General features: G+C 39.4%; 1 protein-coding gene across 1 annotated transcript in view; it reads right to left on the reverse strand.

The window, feature by feature from the left end:
- The window catches only part of LOC120858799 (pregnancy zone protein-like), a 57491-nt gene that overhangs the window by 14784 nt on the left and 18567 nt on the right, over nt 1-24140 (reverse strand). The window contains exons 11-22 of the mRNA XM_040235113.1: nt 23658-23819; nt 22952-23179; nt 17698-17761; nt 12675-12817; nt 11965-12114; nt 8384-8548; nt 6725-6821; nt 4783-4975; nt 4160-4388; nt 3239-3365; nt 2918-3039; nt 2287-2338 (exon numbers count right to left, since the gene is read on the reverse strand). Of these exons, the coding sequence (XP_040091047.1) occupies nt 2287-2338; nt 2918-3039; nt 3239-3365; nt 4160-4388; nt 4783-4975; nt 6725-6821; nt 8384-8548; nt 11965-12114; nt 12675-12817; nt 17698-17761; nt 22952-23179; nt 23658-23819 (1732 nt within the window). The remainder of the gene's footprint in view (nt 1-2286; nt 2339-2917; nt 3040-3238; nt 3366-4159; nt 4389-4782; nt 4976-6724; nt 6822-8383; nt 8549-11964; nt 12115-12674; nt 12818-17697; nt 17762-22951; nt 23180-23657; nt 23820-24140) is intronic.

Genomic DNA, 24140 nt, shown 5'->3' on the forward strand with positions numbered 1-24140 from the left:
CCCTGCTTATATGCAGAGTACATCATGCAAAATGCTGGGCTGGATGAAACACTACTTGGAATCAAGATGGCCGGGAGAACTATCAGTAACCTCAGATACACAAATGACACCACCCTTATGGCAGAAAGTGAAGAAGAACTAAAGAGCCTCTTGATGAAAGTGAAAGGGGAGAGTGAAAAAGCTGGCTTAAAACTCAACATTCAAAAAACAAAGATCATAGCATCTGGTCCTGTGACTTCATGGCAAATAGATGGGCAAACAATGGAGACAGTGAGACACTTTATATTTTTGGGCTCCAGAATCACTGCAGATGGTGACTGCAGCTCTGAAATTAAAAGGTGCTTGCTCTTTGGAAGAAAAACTAAGACCAATCTAGACAGCATATTAAAAAGCAGAGATATTACTTTGTCAATAAAGGCCTGTCTAGTCAAAGCTATAGTTTTTTCAGTAGTCGTGTATGGATGTGAGAGTTGGACCATAAAGAAAGCTGAGCTCTGAAGAATTGATGGTTTTGAACTTTGGTGTTGGAGAAAACTCTTGAGAGTCCCTTGGACTGCAAGGAGATCCAACCAGTCCATCCTAAAGGAAATCAGTCCTGAATATTCATTGGAAGGAGTGATGCTGAAGCTGAAACTCCAATACTTTGGCCAACTGATGCAAAGAACTGACTTGTTCGAAAAGACCCCGATGCTAGGAATGATTAAATGCAGGAGGAGAAGGGGATGACAGAGGATGAGATGGTTGGATGGCATCACCGACTCAACAGACATGAGTTTGAGCAAACTCTGGGAGTTGGTGATGGACAGGGAAGCCTGGTGTGCTGCAGTCCATGGGGTCACAAAGAGTCAGACATGACTGAGTGACTGAACTGAACTGAATAGCCAAAATAAATAAATATATAAATAGTTTTAATAAATCATAAGTGATGAAGACTAAATCAGGGAGTAAAATTTATAGATATCTAGGGAAAGAGACTTGCTGGAATATGGAGCAAAACATGAAAAGACATCAAAGATGAGAGCATGCTGGTTGTGTTCCAAGATCAGATTAGGAGACCAGTGTGATTAGATTAGGAGGAGCAGGGTGAGTGGAGGACAGGGTAAGAAGGTATGAAGTCACAAGGGTAGAAAGGTTTTGTAGGTGAGGTTGGAGACATGCTCTAACTTTGAGGGACATGGGAGACTCTTGGAAGATTCTGAACAGAGGAGGGGCATGGCGTGAAATATGCTTTAATGATTCTCTTGCTATGGAAGAACAAGGGGAGATGACCAGGAGACCAGTTAGGAGGTGGCTGAGATGATCCAAGAGAGAAAGGTCTAGAGCAGGAGTGGACATGATGAGAAGTGGGAAAATTCTGAATAATATTTAAAGGTAGAACCAACTAGATTTGGAATTGATTGGGTATGGAGTAAAAGAGAAAGAATATAATTAAAGGACAACTCCAGAATTTTTATCTCCAGCAAGCAGAAGAATAGGATATCCATCACAGCAGCAGCATCTGAGATGAAGAAAATTGTAGGAGAAGCAGTGAGTCCTGCAGGGGTGCAGTTTTGAGCAAGCTAGTTTTGAGAGACCTCTTAGACCTCCAAGCCTGCAAGTGGAGATGATAAGTGAACAGTTGAATACATGAGTCTCAGTTTAGGAAAGAGGTATGGACTGAAGATATATACATTTTGTGGTTATTAAAGTTCTGTGACTAGCTGAGATTATCAGGGGCTACTTAAATAGAGAAGAGAGGCCATCTATACACTAAGCATTGTTCTCAAGATGATTTTAGATAGTGCAGAGTTGAACATTTTAATAGCCATTTTCTAAATGACTGTATGGATGTTTAGATGGTAATTTTAAGGGTTCATTAAAGATTGTTTTTCTCTATATGTTAATGACCTAAAATTCTTCAAATAATTTGTTTAAACAAAAACATGAATACACTTAAACTATTAACTGAATAACCAATAATACTAGTGCCACAAAGATATTTCAATATTTGGAAAATTGTGTAGGAAGAAGTTTGGGAAGCAAGGTGTATTGGAAAGAATCCTGTCCGATAGTCATCAACTTTAGTCCTCATTATTGGCCAAGAATTTTTAAGTGAATCTCTTTAACTTTTCGATGCCCTCATCAGGAAAAGATTGTTCTCCATCAAATGTCCTTCGATTTGCACATGGGATAATATACTTCTTTCCTTTTTTTTCCACCAGAGAAAATGTGCCTCCAAGGGCATTTCACATCATATACTTTGGCAAGTGGCTTAACATAAAAATTTTATCTATTTCTGACACTTACCTGATGCACAGAGAAGTGTGTTGAAAGTTTCTTCTCTTTCTATTCCTTCAGGCTTTGTATTGAAAGAAGAAAATTAAGAAGAAAAGTTATGTGTATATATATATGAAATCTAGAAAAATGGTACTGATGAACCTATTTACAGGGAAGGAATAGAGAATAAACTTGTGGATACAGGGAGGAAGGAGAGGGTGGGGTGAATTGAGAGAGTAGTATTGACATATATATACTACTGTGTGTGAAATAGATAACTAGTGAGAAGCTGCTATATAGCATAGGGAGCTCAGCTCAGTGCTCTGTAATGACTTAGAGGGATGGGATTTGGGAGGTGAGTGGAAGGGAGGATTCAGGAGGGGATACATGTATACATGTAGCTGATTCACACTGTTGTACAGTAGAAGCTACTACAACATTGTAAAGCAATTATTCTCCAATTAAAAAATGAATTAAAAAAGAGAGAAGTGATAGTGTATCAGAGAAGAAGCAATTACTTTAGAAGAGAAAATGTTAGTGAAAGCTTGAGTTGTGGACATATTCATAATCATGGGAATGAAATGTCACCGCCACATACATGTTAGATAATGTGATTTCCATAATAAAGCTTCTGAGACTCAGAGAAACTAGACCTTCATACCTCAACTAGTAAAGGCTTGATAACGGTGTCCTTCTGTCCAAGTTCTGGGAAGTGAGGCACCTCACTGCCACATAGTTCCTGAGACCGCAGGGCTTCTGCAGTAGCTGTGAAATTCACCTCTCCTGGGGAATAAAATTCTTAAGGAGTTAAACAGTGATCCTATATTGGATGCTTTCTTCTTTTTAAGCCTCTCCAATATATATAATTGTTTTCCTTCCATTGATCAGTCAAAGGAGGAGAGAAAAACATGCATCTGAGTGGAAGTGGAAAGCAATCATCACAACAAAAGAAGTAGGATTTGGGAACACCATTATCACTCACCCAGTGACTTTGGGGTCACAGCCCAGGACATGGTTTTCTGCTTGTTTCCACAGACACAGTGAGATTCTTCATTCTTCTCTACTGGGATGGCCAAGAAGGCAGAAGAGGCCTCCAGCTGTATGCTCACCTGTCCCCCATTCCCACCCACAAGTTGGAGAAAGAACACAGGCAAAAGGTCGGTAATGGGGTGTCAGGGCGGGGGGAGGGAAAGACGCTTAAAGGGACAATGCATACTAATGAGAGGCTTTGAGAAGCTGTTCAGACAAGGTAAATCCTGTCAGGTATTTTGTAGTTTAGATGTTTGCCATAAGGACATTGAAAAACTGATGGGAATCAAGATAAATACTCAGGATTTAGGCTTGTGCCAACACAAGGAAGAAATATTTTTCTTTTGTTAGAGTGAAAAAATAACCAAGTGGGAGTAATATCTGAATTCAGGAATACACAAATAAAATAGAGTCCTGGATGACTATAACCTTACCAACTTGGATCTGTTGGGGAGCTTTGTTCTTAGCACTTGAAAGTGGAAGTATTATTCACTCAGTCGTGTCCAACTCTTTGCGACTCCCTGGACTGTAGCCCGCCAGGCTCCTCTGTCCTTGGGGATTCTCCAGGCGAGAATACTGGAGTGGGTTGACATTACCTTCTCCAAGGGATCTTCCCAACCCAGGGATTGAACCCAGGTCTCCCACACTGCAGGCAGATTGTTTACTATCTGAGTCACCAGGGAAGCCCAGATGGTTGTAACCTTACCACCTTGGACCTGTTGGGGAGCTTTGTTCTTAGCACCTATTCCAGTCCAAAATTAGGTCACATCGTATTCAGTTATGATTTACTAGGAGATGACCTGGAGGAGATTTAGGAAATGAATGGTGTGTTCCTTCCTCCTACCTTCACTTACATCCAGACAAGTGCCCTTACCCGAATGCAATGGGACAGATAGTTGAACACAGTGGCTTTGAGTGTGAAGGCTTCTCCTCGAACCACAGAATAGGGAAGAGTGAGTTCCAGGAAGAAGGGCTGGAAGGCTGTGAGAGAGACGGTGGGCGAGAGTCCAAGCCCTGCTGTTTCAGACAAGCAGAGGGCACTGGCCTTCCAGTCCGTGATGGTGTCAGGGACCTTGATTGCCAACTCACGTTTGCCCCACATACTAGAGAGGGGAAAAAAGAAGACGAGAGTCAATGAATTCCTTTTCTTAAAAGCATGGACCACAGCTGACTCTAGAGCATGACACTTTAGTAACCCAGCGTGATAAATGCTAAACTTGATGTAAAGTTTGGGGCTCCTAGAGAGGTCTCTGAAATTATTATTATTATTATTTTTTCTTTTTAGGGTCAAGGGTGGCTTTCTATTAAGTATCTCAGGACCAAATTAGGAAAACAAAATTGCCTTGTTTAGCTATGAGATAAATGAACTACGAATCTACACATCTATCAGAAAAGAGTGGGGCAGAACAGAAAGGACTGGCCCTACGATTACACCAGAATCGTAGAAGAGGATTCAAATCCTCCTACGAACTCAGTTCCAAGCAGCACACAACTTACTCGAGTGGCATCAACTCCCAGATCCAGGTCTCAGGGAAATACTTCCGGATTGTTTCTTTCACGTTCACAGCTGAAGAGTCTTCTCTCACATTCAATGGATAAACTACCCCTGCACTTACACTTGCTAGTCCAGCTGCGGGGCCTGGTGGGCCTGGTAGGCCTGGTTGACCTAGTGTAGCTGGTACTCCTGGAGCTGTGGAGAGACAACACGAGGGCCTAATGTAAGCCTGAGGTTTATCATCAAGTTCTCAGAGCCGCCTTAGGTATCAAGCAGAATAAGGCCATACACTCAGGGAAGGTCTTTTATTAGAACAATTTACCCTACCACCTTCTTACTTTGTTTTCTCATCTGTTTGTCTTATTGGAAGGTTAATCCTGCTGCTTCATCAAATAGTTTAGAGGCAAATGTATTTTTCTCTAGAAATGAAAACAAATGTAACTCTCCCTAAGCTGATTTTTCAACTGGTGAAAGGAAGAATAAAGAGTAGTTTAACCACCCCCACCTCTCCCATACTGCTCGGATGGTAAAGAATCTGCATGCAGTGTGGGAGACCTGAGTTTGATCCCTGGGTTGGGAAGACCCCCTGGAGGAGGGCATGGCAACCCACTCCAGTATTCTTGCCTGGAGAATCCTCATGGACAGAGGAGCCTGGCAGGCTACAGTCTATGGGGTTGCAAAGAGTCAGACATGACTAAGTGACTAAGAACAGCACAGCACATATTGCTTATGGGCTTCCCAGGTGTCACTAGTGGTAAAGAACCTGCCTGTCAATGTAGGAGACGTGAGAGACATGAGTTCAATCCCTGGGTCAGGAAGATCAAGTGGAGGTGGGCATGGCAACCCACTCCAGTATTCAAAAATACCATGGACAGAGGAGCCTGGCAGGCTACAGTTAACAGGCTCACAAAAAGTTGGACACGACTGAAGTAACATAGCTCAGCACACAGCACAGGAGGAAACAGGATTTGTAGGCATCTCAGCATGCCTAGAGAAATGTCTCTGTTAGCAGCAGAAGAGAAAACAGAATCTTTTTGACTTTTCCTTTTTTCTATGTATACTTGAGATACACAAGGAGACTGACAGTATATCTGCCAAAAGCTGAATTATTCTATTCTAATTATTTAATTTGTCAGAATCACTGATTTCCATGAAAGAACGACAGAGGCAAATAATATCCATATAATTGTTCACATTTCTCAGATCCCTTGCACATAGGGCACCGTGATCTGTGCCAGTTCCACAGCTGGCTGTAAAGTCATGTGCATATCTACTCCTTCTTTCCCAAGATAGTAACCTTGAAAGGCTTGCTGGAGATAGAGTCACAAGAGGAAAGCTGAATGTATCTCCTTGACAATGATTGGTCAGTGTTCTGACCAATGGAGGTGTTTTGAACAGCCCCTGGGCTCACAAGCAGTTTTTGTGAGAGCATTAAAATGAACTGTTAGGTGCTTAGGCTGAGCGACTTCACTTTCACTTTCACTTTTCACTTTCATGCATTGGAAAAGGAAATGGCAACCCACTCCAGTGTTCTTGCCTGGAGAATCCCAGGGACAGAGGAGCCTAATGGGCTGCCATCTATGGGGTTGCACAGAGTTGTACACGACTGAAGTGACTTAGCAGCAGCAGCAGCTTAGACTCTGAGATGTGGGAGTTTGTTTGCTAAGGTGGTATAATTTATCTTATCTTGACTAATTCAGATACTGAAGGCACAGTAGATAAAGAGGATTTAAAGTACCACGACTGTATTTAATTTTGATTAGAGAGAGACAGAGAAATCATAATGCTTCATTTTTTCCCTAGAGAAAAAAGTTGAGGAAATTTTACTGAGAAATTGCTGCAGAGTCATAACATTCAGCACTTAAAAAATGGTTTTTTATCCCAACCCAGCAAAACATTACTTTTCTTCTATTATTTTAGTGGATAAATAACTTTCACCCTTACCATATGCATAGTTCCTAGACATTCCTGGATGTGGAAGCGGCTGGCAAAAATATGGCTTGTGGATTTTTGAGTTGGTAAAAATATTTAATCCTGCAGACTGGAAGAAAAATAATTATTAAAGCATATTGGCAATCCAGTCTAGAGACTGGGATATTTTCTCACATCTGTATTATACCCTTAGTATTATACACAGAACTTAGGATTATCATGAAAATTCCACCCAATGGAGAAGAGAGATATTTTATAAAAATGAAAATGGGGTCACAGAGAGTCCAGATCATCCAATTAATGAATGGGAGTTGGGATTAGAATCTACTTCTGATTCCTATTTCTGAATTTTGTCTCCTGTATGCTTGGAGCCCCTTTAATTATCTTTTGCCTCCAAGAAACTGAGTGTTTTAGCTTTGAATGTTTTTCTTCCCTTCCTCCCCCTGCCTCAAACCACACATTAACTTTGTTGCAGAGAATAGTTTTTTGTTTCTTTTCATTTGAAATTGTAGGGTTGCATATTGGAGGTTTTTCTTCATAGTCATTACACTTTGCTTTGTTTTTGTTTTATTGGGAAATATGCCTTTGCCTGAATATCTGTGTCAAGCTCATCCCTTTTGTAATTTATCCTTTCTTTTTTTTTTTTTTTTTCAGTTTTAAGTATACTGAAACTCTGCATGCAAAACACCCATGCAGACATCCACAGTAGCTTGATTCCTTGGTTCCTGTTACAGACTTCCTCCTTCTGCAATATTAGTCACAGTGAAATACTACTTGCTGTCCTCTAGAGTGCTCGGGAAGCTGTGGGACTCTGAGGCACAGTTGTCAGTGGTGGTGGCAGTGGTATGGAACAGGGAGAAAGAAGTCAGAAAGAAACATTTAACAGTTAATAAAGAGCCTTCTTTTTCTCCCTCCATCACCAACTGATTCTGGAGGCTCCAGAAAAGGGAGGTTTAAACTGCTCTCGTACGACACATGGCTTCCTCAAGGTATAGTGAGTGTTTTCAGTCCTTTTTGGTGGAGCTAAGATTTAATCTCACAACTTGGATAAACTTCCCTTTCATAACTCTGCCTAACTGCAGTTAAAGATACACATTTGCTCTAGTGTACCTAAGGCATGCTAATGCTTCTACTGCAAGTTTTATAAATTCTTCTGTATGAACAGCTACTTTCAATTCACCTGAAATTTTACTGCACTGAAACTGTTGGCTGCAGTATTTTACTTTATGTATTCAGTCATTTGCTGATTCATTTATTGTGAAATGACTGTTATAGTGGTTGCCGACAGAGTATTCACTTTTTTTTTTTTAAGGATGTCAGAGGCTCTGCGGGAAATGTTTGCTTTGTTTTTCTCACATATTGGAATCTCTGAGAATCACCGAGAGGATATATGATGGTGACAACTAGCTTTGGGATCAACCTGGTTAAAGTTGTGGGCCTTAAAAGTATACCCCTTGCTCTTAAAGTGCCAGAGAAATTCATGACTGACTGTCTTTGTGTGTACAAAGTTCTCCATGCTTCTGACATTTCAATATTTTTCTGTTAATCATAGCTTTGTTTTTTGGTGGTTGAGAGGAAGATCAGATTCTAGAGCTTAGAAATCCGTTTCTTCTCCATCTTGATGATGATGTAGAGATCAATTTAGGTTGTGTTTTTAGGAAGAGGAATTACCTCAAAGATACTGTAAACATCATCGTCACTGATGAGCTGCTTTGGGGTGTAAATGATTCCGTTGTGAGTTATGTCTTCCGCATTGATGCATTTTTCTCCATCTTCATTCATGGGGTCTCCATATCCCATGCTAAAGGTTCTCTTTACTGATAGCAAATTATACACCTGCAAAGTAGAACAAAGGAAAAACTGTTATGTATTTTAGAAAGTGAGATAATGTTCAATCTGGAGTTTAAGAGATCTTGGTGTTTATTTAATACCCCCATAGCAACATTATAAAACATGACACAGAAATCACGGAGCGATATCAAAGGTTATGGATCCCAATCTTGTTGTTGTACAAAAGAAAATAATGTATAAAGAAATCAAATTCACTGATGAAAGACTCAGAGGTCATTTAGCCTAAAACTCAAGTCTCTTTGTCTCCCAGCCCAAATGCCTACTTTTTTTAAAAAATTTATCTTTTGAATTTTATTTATATTTATTGGTGTATAATTGCTTTACAATGTGGTGTTAGCTTCTGCTGTACAATAAAGTGAATCAGCTATATGTATACATGTATCCCCTCCCTCTTGGAACATCCTCCCACTTCACGACTCATCCCACCCCTCCAGGTCATCGCAGAGCACCAAGCTGAGCTTTCTCTGCTTTACAGCAGGTTCCTGCCAACCATCTATTTTACACATGGTAGTGGACTGCAAGGAGATCCAACCAGTCCATTCCGAAGGAGATCAACCCTGGGATTTCTTTGGAAGGAATGATGCTAAAGCTGAAACTCCAGTCCTTTGGCCACCTCATGCGAAGAGTTGACTCATTGGAAAAGACTCCGATGCTGAGAGGGATTGGGGGCAGGAGGAGAAGGGGACAACAGAGGATGAGATGGCTGGATGGCATCACGGACTTGATGGACATGAGTCTAGGCGAACTCCGGGAGATGGTGATGAACAGGGAGGCCTGGCGTGCTGCGATTCATGGGGTCGCGGAGAGTCGGACACGACTGAGTGACTGGACTGAACTGAACTGAACTGAACTGAGAGTATATGTGTCAGTCCTAATTTCCCAATTCATCCCACTCTCCCCTTCCCCACCCTGTGTCTATATGTCATTCTCTCTGTCTGCGTCTCTATTCTTGCCCTGGAAATAAGTTCATCAGTACCATTTTTCTAGACTCTACATATATGTGTTAATACATTTGTTTTTCTCTTTCTGACATACTGCACTCTGTTTGACAGACCCTAGGTCCAACTTTTAAAAGAAAGCAAAAAGGTAGAGAGTACAGAGAAGCATTATGAAAGAAGTCATTCATATCCATCACCTAGAAACAACCTCTGTAAATACTTAATTTGTTTCCTTTTCCCATTTTATGTGATTATATTCTTACCAGTTGCCCCCCCCCCCCCCCAGTCTACTGCTGTAGGACCAAGTTTAACTCAGGAGGAAACTAGATGCAAAGTTAACCTAGAAATAAATTCATTCTAGTTCAGTTTTTGCCTCATGCGTGCATGCTGAGTTGCTTCAGTTGTGTCCGATTCTTTGTGATCCTATGGACTGTAGCCCACCAGGCTCCTCTGTCCATGGGATTCTCCAGGCAAGAATACTGGAGTGGGTTGCTATGCCCTCCTCCAGGGGATCTTCCCATTCCAGGGATAGAACCCGCATCTCTTATGTCTTCTACACTGGCAGGCAGGTTCTTTACCACTAGTACCACCTGGGAAGCCCCATCATAAGGCCACCTGCTCAGTTGTACAGTATTCAGGCTGTTAAAGACACACTGACTCCATGCGGACCTGCTGTCATCTCTTATCTAAGCTACTACCATAGCCTCCTATTTCCATGCTTTCATTCTTGCTCCCATACTCTGAACAGCAAACAGGATCTTCATAACTAGGTAAATCTAAATCGTCGCTCTCCTGCTTTAAACTCTTCACTGATATATCATTGCCTTTGCTGTCAATTCAATTCCTGGGTCGGGAGGATCCCCTGGAGAAGGAAATGGCAACCCACTCCAGTTCTCTTGCTTGGAAAATCCCATGGACGGAGGATCCTGGTAGGCTACAGTCCATGGGATCACAAAAGAGTCAGACATGACTGAACGACTTCACTTTCCCTTTTCACTTTGCTGTCAATGCTTAATTCCACTCTAAGTTCACAGTCCTCCTTATGATCTTCCTGACTTTCATTCCACCAACTGCCTCTACCATCCTTTTCTCTCACCACTTTATGGGAGGTCATTACCGTTTCCTTTGGAAACACTATGTTGTTCTGGCCTCAGGGCTTTCATTCTTTTTTTTTTTTTTTTTGAAGGTTTTATTTATTTATTTACAACTATTCCTTTTATTATTTTGTTTTTACTTTACAATTCTGTATTGGTTTTGCCCTACATTGACATGAATCCACCACGGGTGTACATGCGTTCCCAAACATGAACCCCCCTCCCACCCTCCTCCCCACAACATCTCTCTGGTCATTTCCCGTGTATCAGCCCCAAGCGTGCCGTATCCTGCATCGGACATAGACTGGCGATTCGATTCTTACATGATGTTACATTCCCTGCCCCTGCCCCTGTTATTTGACAATCTAAGAAGTGATCCCGATCACGACATTAAAACTTCATCTCAACATCCTGTTTATTCCTTAAATGATACTTACCGACACTTAGAACTACTATATGTTAATGTGTTTTTGTTGCTTGCTTGCTTAACTCATGAGACTATGAATCTAAAATGGTCAAAGACCACATCTATTTTGCACCATTAGAACTCTTATTCTCAGAGCACTATCTTGTAGTCAAAATGCAGTGGATATTTGTTAAATAAATAAATGGACAATGAAGACTATAAAACTGAGCTCTTTTACAAGTTTTTCATTATAAGAAACGTCTTTTTTTTTTTTTTTTAAAGCTGTGCTGCGCAGCATATGGGATCTTAATTCCCCAAGCAGGGATCTGAGATCCCTGCAGTAGAAGCAGAGTCTGATCCATTGGACCACCAGGGAAGTCCCAAGAAACATGTTTAAAAGACAAGTTTGATTGGAATCTCTTTTGTCCATACTTAAAACAAGTAAGTGCCTGGACTTTGGAGAAGATTTAAAAATTTGACATTTCACATACTATCTGGAATTGTGGTGTGTTAGACATGGCATTGAATAAAATTTGGTTCAAATTCCATCTTTAAAATATATTTTTTGGTGCATTGTTTCTATAGTTCCTTAATCTAACTCTGCTGTGTTTTTTCTTATTCCATAAAATGAAGGTAATAATACCCTCCTTAAGGAATTATTCATTTCTTTACTCATTAAAAATGTGTTGAGCATCTTTTACACGTGAGGACTGTGCGAGGCACAGGTGGGCAAGACTGCTCAGTCTTTGATACATCGTAGCAGACAATGAAGTGAGATGATCTGTGGAAAGCATCTTGTGCAATGTCTTTTTCAGAAACAAGTAGAATTCAAACTCTTATGTGACTTAGTGCACTATTCCTGACACTCTAAAGAACTTGTCCTTGCAGGTATAACTTCCAGCTTCCAGAAATGGTCATATCATGTGTGCATTTTCTGATATCCGAGACTGAGATGGGACTCACTGACTGAGGTGAGAGCTCAGCTTCAGGCTTCATTAGCAGGACACTCTTGTCCACGGCTCGGAGGCCACAGAGAGAGTAAGGAGCGGCCGTGATCTTCAGGCTGGTGTTTGAGGCTGGAAGGCCTTGGGCTGAGGAGAAGCTCAGATTTACCTGTAAGGAGGATATAATTATAGCAATGAATTTTCCAATTGTTACAATCTTAAAACACTCTTCTACCCCAGGCTTCCCAGGTGGTGCTAGTAATCAAGAATCCACCTGCAATGCAGGTAAGAGATGTGGGTTTGATCCCTGGACCAGAAAGATCCCCTGGAGGAGGGCATGGCAACCCACTCCAGTATTCATGCCTGGAGAATCCCATAGACAGAGGAGCCTGGTGGGCTATGGTCCATAGGGTCACAAAGAGTTGGACTGAGTGAAGCAATTTAGCACACAGCACACACCCAAGGTAAGTCCCTAGAATATATTTTGAATTCCTCATGAATTTTCAGATAAAATAAGAGACTTGCAAGAAATTGTGCTAATGGCCACCTGCTTTGAACTACTCCATTAGACTGCTCAGGTTTTGTTATCATTCTCTGCTGTTAGAGATCCTTTGGCAGAAAGTTTTAGAAGCACCACCTGACCGTCTTTTAATGAACATAAGTTCCTTATTTTCCATGCTTCAAAAAGAGGAGATGAAGAAAAGGACTGGGCTTAAACAAAACACCCACCTTATTGGCAAAACAGTTTTCAATGTCGAGTGTCTCAGTATCTGCAACAACTTCTCCATTAGGTAAAATGGTATAAATGAGTAACTGGGCTATAGGAGCAATGTCTGATTTCACTCGAAAGGAGAAGGAAAATACCCCTTTTACTGCAAAGTAAAGAAAGTTCAAGATAATAGATTAGGAAGAGGGAAGAGCTTCAGTTTTATAAAGAGGAGCCTCTCAAATTATTTTACTTATTTACATGTGGAGTGTACTAAAGTTACAAAAAGAGTTGCCTTTATGCCATTGCGCTTGCAGTGAAAGTGAAAGTATTAGTCTCTCAGTCATGTCTGACTCTATGTGACTCCATGGACTGTAGCCCTCCAGGCTCCTCTGTCCATGGAATTCTTCAGGCAAGAATACTGGAGTGGGTTGCCGTTCCCTTTTCCAAGGGATTTTCCCCACCTAGGGATCGAACCTGGATCTCCTGCATTGCAGGCAGATTCTATGCAGTAGTATTCAGTAAACATATGCTGAACTACTGATATTATTTTCCTTAAAGATGTAGATTACATTGTTAATTTCCTCTGCTTAAGAAGGAAAGAACATTTAGTAAGTCTCTATTTTTAAATTAAAAAAAAGACATTAAGAAGTCAAGAGAGAAGAACTTCTAGACATCTTTAATGATCTCTATGATACAGTCAGCACAAGTTTTGTCATATGAATGTGCTTAGTCACTCAGTCATGTCCAGGGAAGCCTGTCATATGCATGAGGGCAAGTCAAAGAATGCAACACACTCTTTACCTTCAGGCCATTTACAATAGAGCAGAGATACAGGTACACATGGGTTTCCCTGGTAGTTCAGCTGGTAAAGAATCGGACTGCAATCCAGGAGACCCTGGTTCAACTCATGGGTTGGGAAGATCTCCTGGAGAAGGGATAGGTTACCCACTCCAGTATTCTTGGGCGTCCCTAGTGGCTCAGCTGGTAAAGAATTCGCCTGCAATGTGGGAGACCTGGGTTCAATCCCTGAGTTGGGAAGACACCCTGGAGGAGGGCATGGCAACCCACTCCAGTATCCTTGCCTGGAGAATCTCCACGGAAAGAGGAACCTGGCAGGCTACAGTCCCTGGGACTGAAAAGAGTCGGACATGACTGAGTGACTAGCAAAAGCACAGGTGCACATAATCATGTACAAAATATAGTATGCCTCTGATTTTTATAATGCATCTATTTCAGTTGTTTTCTGTGTGAATTACATAATGTTTAATTCACGCACCTTTAATCTTGTTCTGTCTGATCTTTGTAGCATACATTTATTTTAAAGCTGTTGTCTTATACATCTATAGAATATTTGAGGGCAACTTGTGGGGAAAATACACAAAACAGCAGGGTTAAAATAAATGTGAACCAGTGGCTGGTTCATATTTTTGTATGGCAGAAACCAATACACCATTGGAAAGCAATTATCCTCCAATTAAAAATAAATTTAGAAAATGAATTAGTAAAAAAATTGAAGTAATAAAACTAAAACCATATGAAATTAAATGTCTGAAGCAGGGCTAAACATAGGCAGGAATTAATTATTAAGATGCCATAACGAACGATCAAACACTAGAGTGCTTAAATTTAACAGCTTCCCAGAAATCCGAGACAAATGGAAAAACAACCATTTACATAGCTATCATCAAAATAAAGTATGCTTTATCTTATGGAGACACTTCCTTCTCCCCATTTCACCTCTTAAGATACTTAATATACTATGTAGGATTTAAATTCTATTAGTGAAAGTTAGTTCCAGAAAAACATCTATTTCTGCTTTATTGACTATGCCAAAGCCTTTGACTGTGTGGCTCACAATAAACTGTGGAAAATTCTGAAAGAGATGGGGATACCAGACCACCTAACCTGCCTCTTGAGAAATCTGTATGCAGGTCAGGAAGCAACAGTTAGAACTGGACATGGAACAACAGACTGGTTCCAAATGGGAAAAGGAGTACATCAAGGCTGTATATTGTCACCCTGCTTATTTAACTTCTATGCAGAGTATATCATGAGAAACGCTGGACTGGAAGAAACACAAGCTGGAATCAAGATGGCCGGGAGAAATATCAATAACTTCAGGTATGCAGATGACAGCACCCTTATGGCAGAAAGTGAAGAGGAGCTAAAAAGCCTCTTGATGAAAGTGAAAGAGGAGAGTGAAAAAGTTGGCTTAAAGCTCAACATTCAGAAAACGAAGATCATGGCATCTGGTCCCATCACTTCATGGGAAACAGATGGGGAAACAGTGGAAACAGTGTCAGACTTTATTTTTGGGGGGCTCCAAAATCACTGCAGATGGTGACTGCAGCCATGAAATTAAAAGACGCTTACTCCTTGGAAGAAAAGTTATGACCAACCTAGATAGCATATTCAAAAGCAAGAGACATTACTTTGCCGACAAAGGCCCGTCTAGTCAAGGCTATGGTTTTTCTTGTGGTCATGTATGGATGTGAGAGTTGGACTGTGAAGAAGGCTGAGTGCCGAAGAATTGATGCTTTTGAACTGTGGTGTTGGAGAAGACTCTTGAGAGTCCCTTGGACTGCAAGGAGATGCAACCAGTCCCTTCTGAAGGAGATCAGCCCTGGGATTTCTTTGGAAGGAATGATGCTAGAGCTGAAACTCCAGTACTTTGGCCACCTGATGCAAAGAGTTGACTCATTGGAAAAGAATCTGATGCTGGGAGGGATTGGGGGCAGGAGGAGAAGGGGACGACAGAGGATGAGATGGCTGGATGGCATCACGGACTCGATGGACATGAGTCTGAGCGAATTCCGGGAAATGGTGATGAACAGGGAGGCCTGGCGTGCTGCGATTCATGGGGTCGCAAAGAGTCGGACACGACTGAGCGACTGAACTGAACTGAAAGTCTCTTAGTCGTGTCCGACTCTCTGCGACCCCATGGACTATACAGTTTATGAAATTCTCCAGGCCAGAATACTGAAAGGGTAGCTTTTCCCTTCTCTAGGGGATTTTCCCAATCCAGGGATCAAACCTAGGTCTCCTGCATTGCAGGCAGATTCTTTACCAGCTGAGCCACAAGGGAAGCAGGAACTAATTTTGAAGAAATTTCCTCATGAGGAAATTTGGCTTTTGATATGCTATTGGGGATAAACTTACTTGCTCTTGAAAAACCAAGATAATGTTCAGTCCCATAAAAATCCATGATAAATGGAAAATTAGAGGGACTGTTCCATATTTGACTACCTGAATTCAATTTTTTTAAGCAATAAAAAAATTTAGTAAGAGAGTTTTTATCTAGAAAAGAGATTTTATGGACCTAAGGAGAATCTATGGTGAGCAGGGTTTAGAGTGATATGTCTTTATTATGGTCTTGGTTGTCTCATGCTGCTGGAAAAATGGATAGGCTAGAAAAAAAAGCTTTCATTTAGTGATAGAGTTAGTAGAAATTTAATAACAGATGAATTTGAAATTCAAAGAATTACAAGATTGTAAGCACAATCTAAAAGTCATGATTAATTATAAAGGTCTTTTTAATCCAGCTTTTTATGATTATCTCAACAAAGGTGGTGAATAAATAGAGTTAGGAGATTAAATAAAAATCAATCTTCATTTGGAAAATTCTGAAGAATGTTGAAGTGCAATGCTGGCTTTATGTTGTGTTGACCTGCTTAAATAAAAAGAGATAAAGGGCCACTAGAGAAATAGAGTGAAAAGAGACCCTCCTTGGCACAGTAGTTTATCTTAAGCAAGTTGAGACTTTTTTTTTTTTTTTTTGGCTAGCAATTTTTCTACTTTACAAAATAAGGAAATAGTACTTAATTCTAAGTTCTTCCATTAGAATTTTTAGTAAAGAATGGGATTTATTCAAACGTATAAGCAGAAGAGTGCACAAAAAATATAGCATCTTGAGGGCAATGATCATGTTTTATTAATGTTTTTATGCAAACTCCTATTATGAGCTATATCAAGATAGGAAGATAGACTCTCTTGAAGTATAGTTTTGATGGGGAAACTTTTTTTCCAAAAAATTTAACAGTTGTAAATCATAAAGAAATATCTTAATCTTCATTTATGAATTAGTTTAAAAATATGTATTGCATACTCACTGTGTGTCAGGATGTGAGAAATGGTGTGTCAAAAATAAAAGACATATATGTTCTAATCTTTATAATATGTATTCTTTATTTTTCTTGAAAATATTCACTCACCTTGGGTGAATGGACTTTTTGATCTTTCCAAATATGCTTTTTTAAAAAAAATAAAAATTGCTTTAGTAAACTGACAGCCTATAATTCAAATGAACAGGAAAAAAGGGACACTACTTATGAGATTTAGCCTGAGGATATGTAACAAAGAGACTAAACATACGTATCTTTGGTAATAGAGTATTTCTTGAAAAGTTAATTAACAGATATCAATGGATATTTATGATTCAAGAAAATCCAGAAGGAAAGTATGATCTAAAAGAGAGAGGCAGGAATACAAGTGAGAGACTTGAAGATGGTGTGTTGCTAGCACTTAAGATAGAAGAAGCCATAAATTTAGGAATGCAGGAGGTCTTTAGAAGCTGCAAAAGGTGAGGAAACAGGTAATCCTCTAGAGTTCCAGAAGGAATTTAATTCTGCTGACACCTTGATGTTAGCCCAGTAAGACTTCTTTCTACAGAACTACAAGAAAGTAAATTTGTGTGGTTTTTAGCCAGCAAGCTTCCTACAGAAGCAATAAGAAACTAATACAAAATCATACAGAGTAAAATATTTATTTGGTGATTATTTTCATTTTTCAGTTATTTTCTGCATTAAAAATTTAATAATAAAATGAATATATTTTACTTTAGAAATAAAATTTAAAATATAGAAACATCATAAAAAGGATTTTAAAAAGTACTAAAATGAACCTAGTATTCATATTTTTAAAATCAGCTTCCCCATCTTTGGTTGATGGAAGAAAGTTGGTAGCCATTTGCTCTGATGTAAGAAATAGCTAAAGTGTTTGGGGCAATTTAAGAGAAAAAAAATAGGAAATCCTGAAAATACTTACACTCTCCTTGTTTAATGGATAACACATGGGTTCCTGATTGAGTAATGCTTCCTCTTGCTTTGATCTGAAGACAGAGGGAAATATGTTTATTATCATTTTAAAGGGTAGTTTTTAAACTTACATATTTATAATATACAAATAACATATTTATAATTCACAAATAACAAGAATCTCACTATTTCAACCCAAAAGTTACTTTTGTTTACTAAATTTCTCTTCCAATATTTTCCAATATGTGTAGTTTAAGTAATAAACTTCAAACAATATACCTTAAATAACAAACATGTAATTTTACAACGTTTTAGAATTTCTTATTATTTACTACTTATCTTGGATATTAATATTTTAAATTTACATATTCTTTCAACATATATTTTAAGCATCTATTATATGCAAAGCAATATATAGTGAAGGGAGGTATAAAATATAATGTAAGTATTATCTATTGCTGCCTTTATTTTATTATTATTTTTATTATTTTTTTCTTTTTTTTAATTTTTATTTTTACTTTACTTTACAATACTGTATTGGTTTTGCCATACATTTACATGAATCTGCCATGGGTGTACATGAGTTCCCAATCCTGAACCCCCTCCTGCCTCCCTCCCCATATCATCTCTCTGGATCATCCCCGTGCACCAGCCCCAAGCATCCTGTATCCTGTATCAAACATAGACTGGTGATTCGTTTCTTACACGATAGTATACATGTTTCAAAGCCATTCTCCCAAATCATCCCACCCTCTCCCTCTCCCTCAGAGTCCAAAAGTCCATTCTATACATCTGTGTCTCTTTTGCTGTCCTGCATACAGGGTTATCATTACCATCTTTCTAAATTCCATATATATGTGTTAGTATACTGTATTGGTGTTTTTCTTTCTAGCTTACTTCACTCTGTATAATTGGCTCCAGTTTCATCCATCTCATTAGAACTGATTCAAATGGATTCTTTTTAATGGCTGGCTAATACTCCATTGTGTATATGTACCACAGCTTTCTTATCCATTTATCTGCTGATGAACATCTAGGTTGCTTCCATGTCCTGGCTATTATAAACAGTGCTGCGATGAACACTGGGGTACACGTGTCTCTTTCAATTCTGGTTTCCTCGGTGTGTATGCCCAGCAGTGGGATTGCTGGGTCATAAGGCAGTTCTATTTCCAGTTTTTTAAGGAATCTCCATACTGTTCTCCATAGTGGCTGTACTAGTTTGCATTCCCACCAACAGTGTAAGAGGGTTCCCTTTTTTCCACACCCTCTCCAGCATTTACTACTTGTAGACTTTTGGATCGCAGCCATTCTGACTGGTGTGAAATGGTACCTCATTGTGGTCTTGATTTGCATTTCTCTGATAATGAGTGATGTTGAGCATCTTTTCATGTGTTTGTTAGCCATCTGTATGTCTTCTTTGGAGAAATGTTTATTTAGTTCTTTGGCCCATTTTTTGATTGGGTCATTTATTTTTCTGGAATTGAGCTGCATGACTTGCTTGTATATTTTTGAGATTAGTTGTTTGTCAGTTGCTTCATTTGCTATTATTTTCTCCCATTCAGAAGGCTGTCTTTTCACCATGCTTATAGTTTCCTTTGTTATGCAGAAGCTTTTAATTTTAATTAGATCCCATTTGTTTATTTTTGCTTTTATTTCCAGTGTTCTGGGAGGTGGATCATAGAGGATCCTACTGTGATTTATGTCAGAGAGTGTTTAAAAAACAGCAAAAAATTAAAAGCATTTACACTCTCCATGTGTCTGGTACTGAACTAAATAATTTTAAGATTTTTCTTTAATTCTGGCAATAATTCTATGTTGCTGTTGTTTTGTTGCTCAGTTGTGTCTGACTGTTTGCAATCCCATGGACTGCAGCTCACCAGGCTTCCCTGTCCTTCACCATCTCACAGAGTTTGCTCAAACTCATGTCCATTAAGTCGATGATGCCATCCAACCATCTCATCCTCTGTTACCCTCTTCTCCTTCTGCCCTCAATCTTTCCCAGCATCAAGATTTTTTCCAACGAGTCAGCTCTTTGCATCAGGTGGCCAAAGTATAGGAGCCTCAGCTTCAGCATCAGTCTTTCCAATCAATATTCAGGGTTGATTTCCTTTAGGACTGACCAATTTGATCTCCATGCTGTCCAAGGGACTTTCAAGAGTCTTCTCTAGCACCACAGCTTGAAGGCATCAATTCTTTGGCGCTTAGCCTTCTTTATGGTCTGCCTCTCTAATCTGTACATGACTATAGGAAAAACCAGAGCTTTGACTATATGCACCTTTGTAGGTAAAGTGATGTCTCTGCTTTTTAATACACTGTCTAGGTTTGTCATAGCTTTTCTTCTAGGAGCAAGCATCTTTTAATTTCATGCCTGCAGTCACCATCTGCAGTGACTTTGGAGTCCAAGAAAATAAAGCCTGTCACTGTTTCCATTATTTCCCCATCTATTTGCCATGAAGCGATGGGGCTGGATGCCATGATTTTAGTTTTTTGAATGTTGAGTTTTAAGCCAGCTTTTTCACTCTCCTCTTTAACCTTCATCAAGAGGCTCTTTAGTTCCTCTTTGCTTTCTTCCATTAGGGTGGTGTCATCTGCATATCTGAGGTTGTTGATATTTCTCTCAACAGTCTTGATTCCAGCTTGTACCTCATCCATACTGGCACTTCACATGATGCACTCTGCATAGGAGTTAAATGGGCAGGGTGACAATATACGGCCTTGACATATTCTTTTCCCAATTTTGAACCAGTCCATTTTTTCATGTCTGGTTCTAACTGTTGCTTCTTGACCTGCATGCCGGTTTCTCAGGAGGGAGATAAGCTGATCTTGTATTCCCATCTCTTTCAGAATTTTCCACAGTTTGTTGTGGAAAACTGTGTCAAAGGCTTCAGTGTAGTCAATGAAGCATAAGTATTCAAGAAAATTAAATACACCAAGGTAGCAGTTCATGCAAAGATGGGCACAATAAAGGAAAGAAATGGTGTGAATCTAACAGAAGCGGAAGATGTTAAGAAGAGTTGGCAAGAATATACAGAAAGTGGTCACTCAGTTGTGTCCGACTCTTTGCAACCCCATGGCTGTCCATGGGATTTTCCAGGCAAGGGTATTGGAGTGCGTTGGCATTTCCTTCTCCAGAGGATCTTCCCGACCCAGGGATCAAACCCCGCTCTGCCACATTGCAGGCAGATGTTTTACCATCTGAGCCACCAAGAAAGCCTTTAGAATATACAGAAGAACTGTATAAAAAAGGGCCTCAGTTCAGTTCAGTTCAGTTCAGTCGCTCAGTCATGTCTGACTCTTTGCAACTCCATGAACCGCAGCATGCCAGGCCTCCCTGTCCACCACCAACTTCCAGCGTTTACCCAAACTCATGTCCATTGAGTTGGTGAAGCTATCCAACCATCTCATCCCCTGTTGTCCCCTTCTCCTCCTGCCTAACCTAGATAACCACGATGGTGTAATCACTCACCTAGAATTAGACAACCTGGGGTGTGAAGTCAAGCAGAACTTAGGATGTGTTACTATGAACAAAGCTAGTGGAGGTGATGAAATTCCAGCTGAGCTATTTCAAATCCAAAAGATGATGCTGTGAAAGTGCTGCACTCAATATGCCAGCAAATTTGGAAAACTCAGCAGTGGCCACAGGACTGGAAAAGGTCAGTTTTCATTCCAATCCCAAAGAAAGGCAATGCCAAAGAATATTCAAACTACACCGCACAGTTGTACTCAGTACACATGCTAGCAAGGTTATTCTCAAAATCCTTCAGGCAAGGCTTCAACAGTATGTGAACAGAGAACTTCCAAATGTTCAAGCTGGATTTAGAAAAGGAACCAGAGGAACCAGACATCAAATTGCCAACATCCACTGGATCATTGAAAAAACAAGAGAATTCCAGAAATAATCTACTTTTGCTTCATTGACTACGTTAAAGCCTCTGATTGTGTGGATCACAACAATAACTCTATGAGATGATTGACATTATTCTTTACAGATGAGATTAATTACCTGAGGTCATGTAACTAGGAAGCAATAAAACTAGGATTCTAACTTACTGTCAATTATTTTACTTTTTTTAGAATTACCAAAGTACTATATATATTATATGTTCCTATACAGAATTTTCTAACACATAAGGTTTTTTTTTTGTTCAAAAGTCTTACTTGGGTAATTACCAGCTTTGAATATTTCTAATTTTTGGACGTAAATAGGTATACTGACCCCAAAAGTATCATACCAACTTATAATATGCCTGTCAATGTACTTTTCCCTATAGTCACACACAAATTCTTGAACTTGTAAATTATTTAGAACTTTTATAGGAGTAAAAGGCTACTGCTTTATTTTTAAAATTTTCACTTCTCCAATTAATGTAAAATTCAATGTTTTTCCTAAAGATTGTTTATACATATTGTTTCCTATTGACTGTTTTGATTTTTATCTTTTGTCTATTGATCTACTGACTTCTAAGATAAAACATTCTTTCTGACTAATATGTCGCCTAAGTGCTTTCCTCTTCTGTTCAATAATTTTCCAATGGAACTCAGAAAAAAATGAAAAAAACTTAAAGTTTCAGGGGAGACTAGAACATGAATGAAAAATTAAAGCATTAATTTGCTAGGAAGCAACTTTTTTTCACTCATAAACACAGAAACAAATTATATTGACATAAAGGGCATTACAGCAAGGAGATCCAACCAGTCCATTCTGAAGGAGATCAGCCCTGGGATTTCTTTGGAAGGAATGATGCTGAAGCTGAAACTCCAGTACTTTGGCCACCTCATGCGAAGTGTTGACTCACTGGAAAAGACTCTGATGCTGGGAGGGATTGGGGGCAGGAGGAGAAGGGGACGACAGAGGATGAGATGGCTGGAGGGCATCACTGACTCGATGGACGTGAGTCTGAGTGAACTCCGGGAGTTGGTGATGGAGACAGGGAGGCCTGGCGTGCTGCAATTCATGGGGTGGCAAAGAGTCAGACATGACTGAGTGACTGAACTGAACTGAACTGACTGATTTAGATACAAATTCTATCGTTTTAGTTGGAACTTCCCTGGTGGCTCAGTAGAAAAGAATCTACTTGCAGTGCAGGAGACCTGGGTTCGATCCTGAGCTGGGAAGATCCCCTGGAGAAGGACATGGCAACCCATTCCATTATTCTTACCTGGGAAATCCCAGTTTTACAGAGTCAGACATGACTTAGCAACTAAATAGCAATCTTTTTAGGGTTTATATAATTAGGAAGAGCTACAGTGGCTTTTAGTCTTACCAAATAATAAAAGGTTAATTCGCTTTCATCTGTCAGAATCTGTCCATTCAGGATGTAGTGCACCCGAATCTCCTGTATTTGCCCACAGGTCACAGTATCAGCCACAGGTTCAAGCTGAATGTAACTCTTGCTTGGGGAGAAAATATGTGTTGCAGTGTGCGTTGCTGGTATGTGAGATTCTTCAACCCATCTGCTATCAAAACAGTAGCTATTCTGTTTGTAAGTGACCTAATGGATAGAATAAAAGTCTTAAGTAAGTTATTTTTATTAACATTATATATAAAGTCACTCTGTCATTTGCTGAAGATTTTTTAAGACCCATGCTTACTCGATTTCATTATAGGCTGCCTTCCAAAATAAAGAGTAATCTATAAACAACTTTCCGTTAAGTTTATTTAAAGTTACACTGTATGAATTTAGTCACATTCACTCATAATCAAGATCAATAACTTTTTCTTAATACCCTTATGGTTGTACATTGCATAAGGACATTAGAATATTTCACACAAAATGAAAAAATAGTGGTTTACCAAAGAAACAATTAAAATCTAGTTTGTAATAAAGCTATAAAAATGTTGGATTTTCAAGGGACTATCAAGATGGTTTAATAAATGTCTCCTGAAACTAGATCAGGTCATAAAGTCTAAAGTGAAAGCTTTCTGACAGAATTTCTTATTTCTTATTTTGTATTTAGATTTCCACTTACCCCAACTGAAATGAAAGAAGATGTGAAGTTACTGGTATCAATGGAAATGTTCACCAAACCGTGCTCATTTGTAGTAAATCTGGCACTATACTGAAACATATCCACACTGACCACTACAGTCTCATTGGGGATTGGCTGATCCTTCTCATTGACTAGAAGAACCTAGAAATAGGAAAGAGAAATAAGAAAGTGAAAGCTGATTTCAGGTGTTATATCGCAATAACATTTTCCACTCTGTTGTGTTCACTTCTCGACACCTTGGCTATTGTCATCTGATGAAGATCTTAGAATATAAAAGTAAGATTTGTTTTCTGGGCTCTAAAATACTTTGCTTTTTGACATTTCTGTTTAGATAACTTATGAGCATTTAATCGAGAATTGCCAACAGTAGATTCACGGTGTTACCTTCCCCAGCTTTCTTCATCTTTGTTGTTCTGTATCTCATTATAAGGCTTCTTTTTGTTTTTGTTGTCACTGTTTAGT

This window comes from Oryx dammah, unplaced genomic scaffold, assembly GCF_014754425.2.
Source record: "Oryx dammah isolate SB20612 unplaced genomic scaffold, SCBI_Odam_1.1 HiC_scaffold_29, whole genome shotgun sequence".
In the NCBI taxonomy this organism is placed as follows: Eukaryota; Metazoa; Chordata; class Mammalia; order Artiodactyla; family Bovidae; genus Oryx; species Oryx dammah.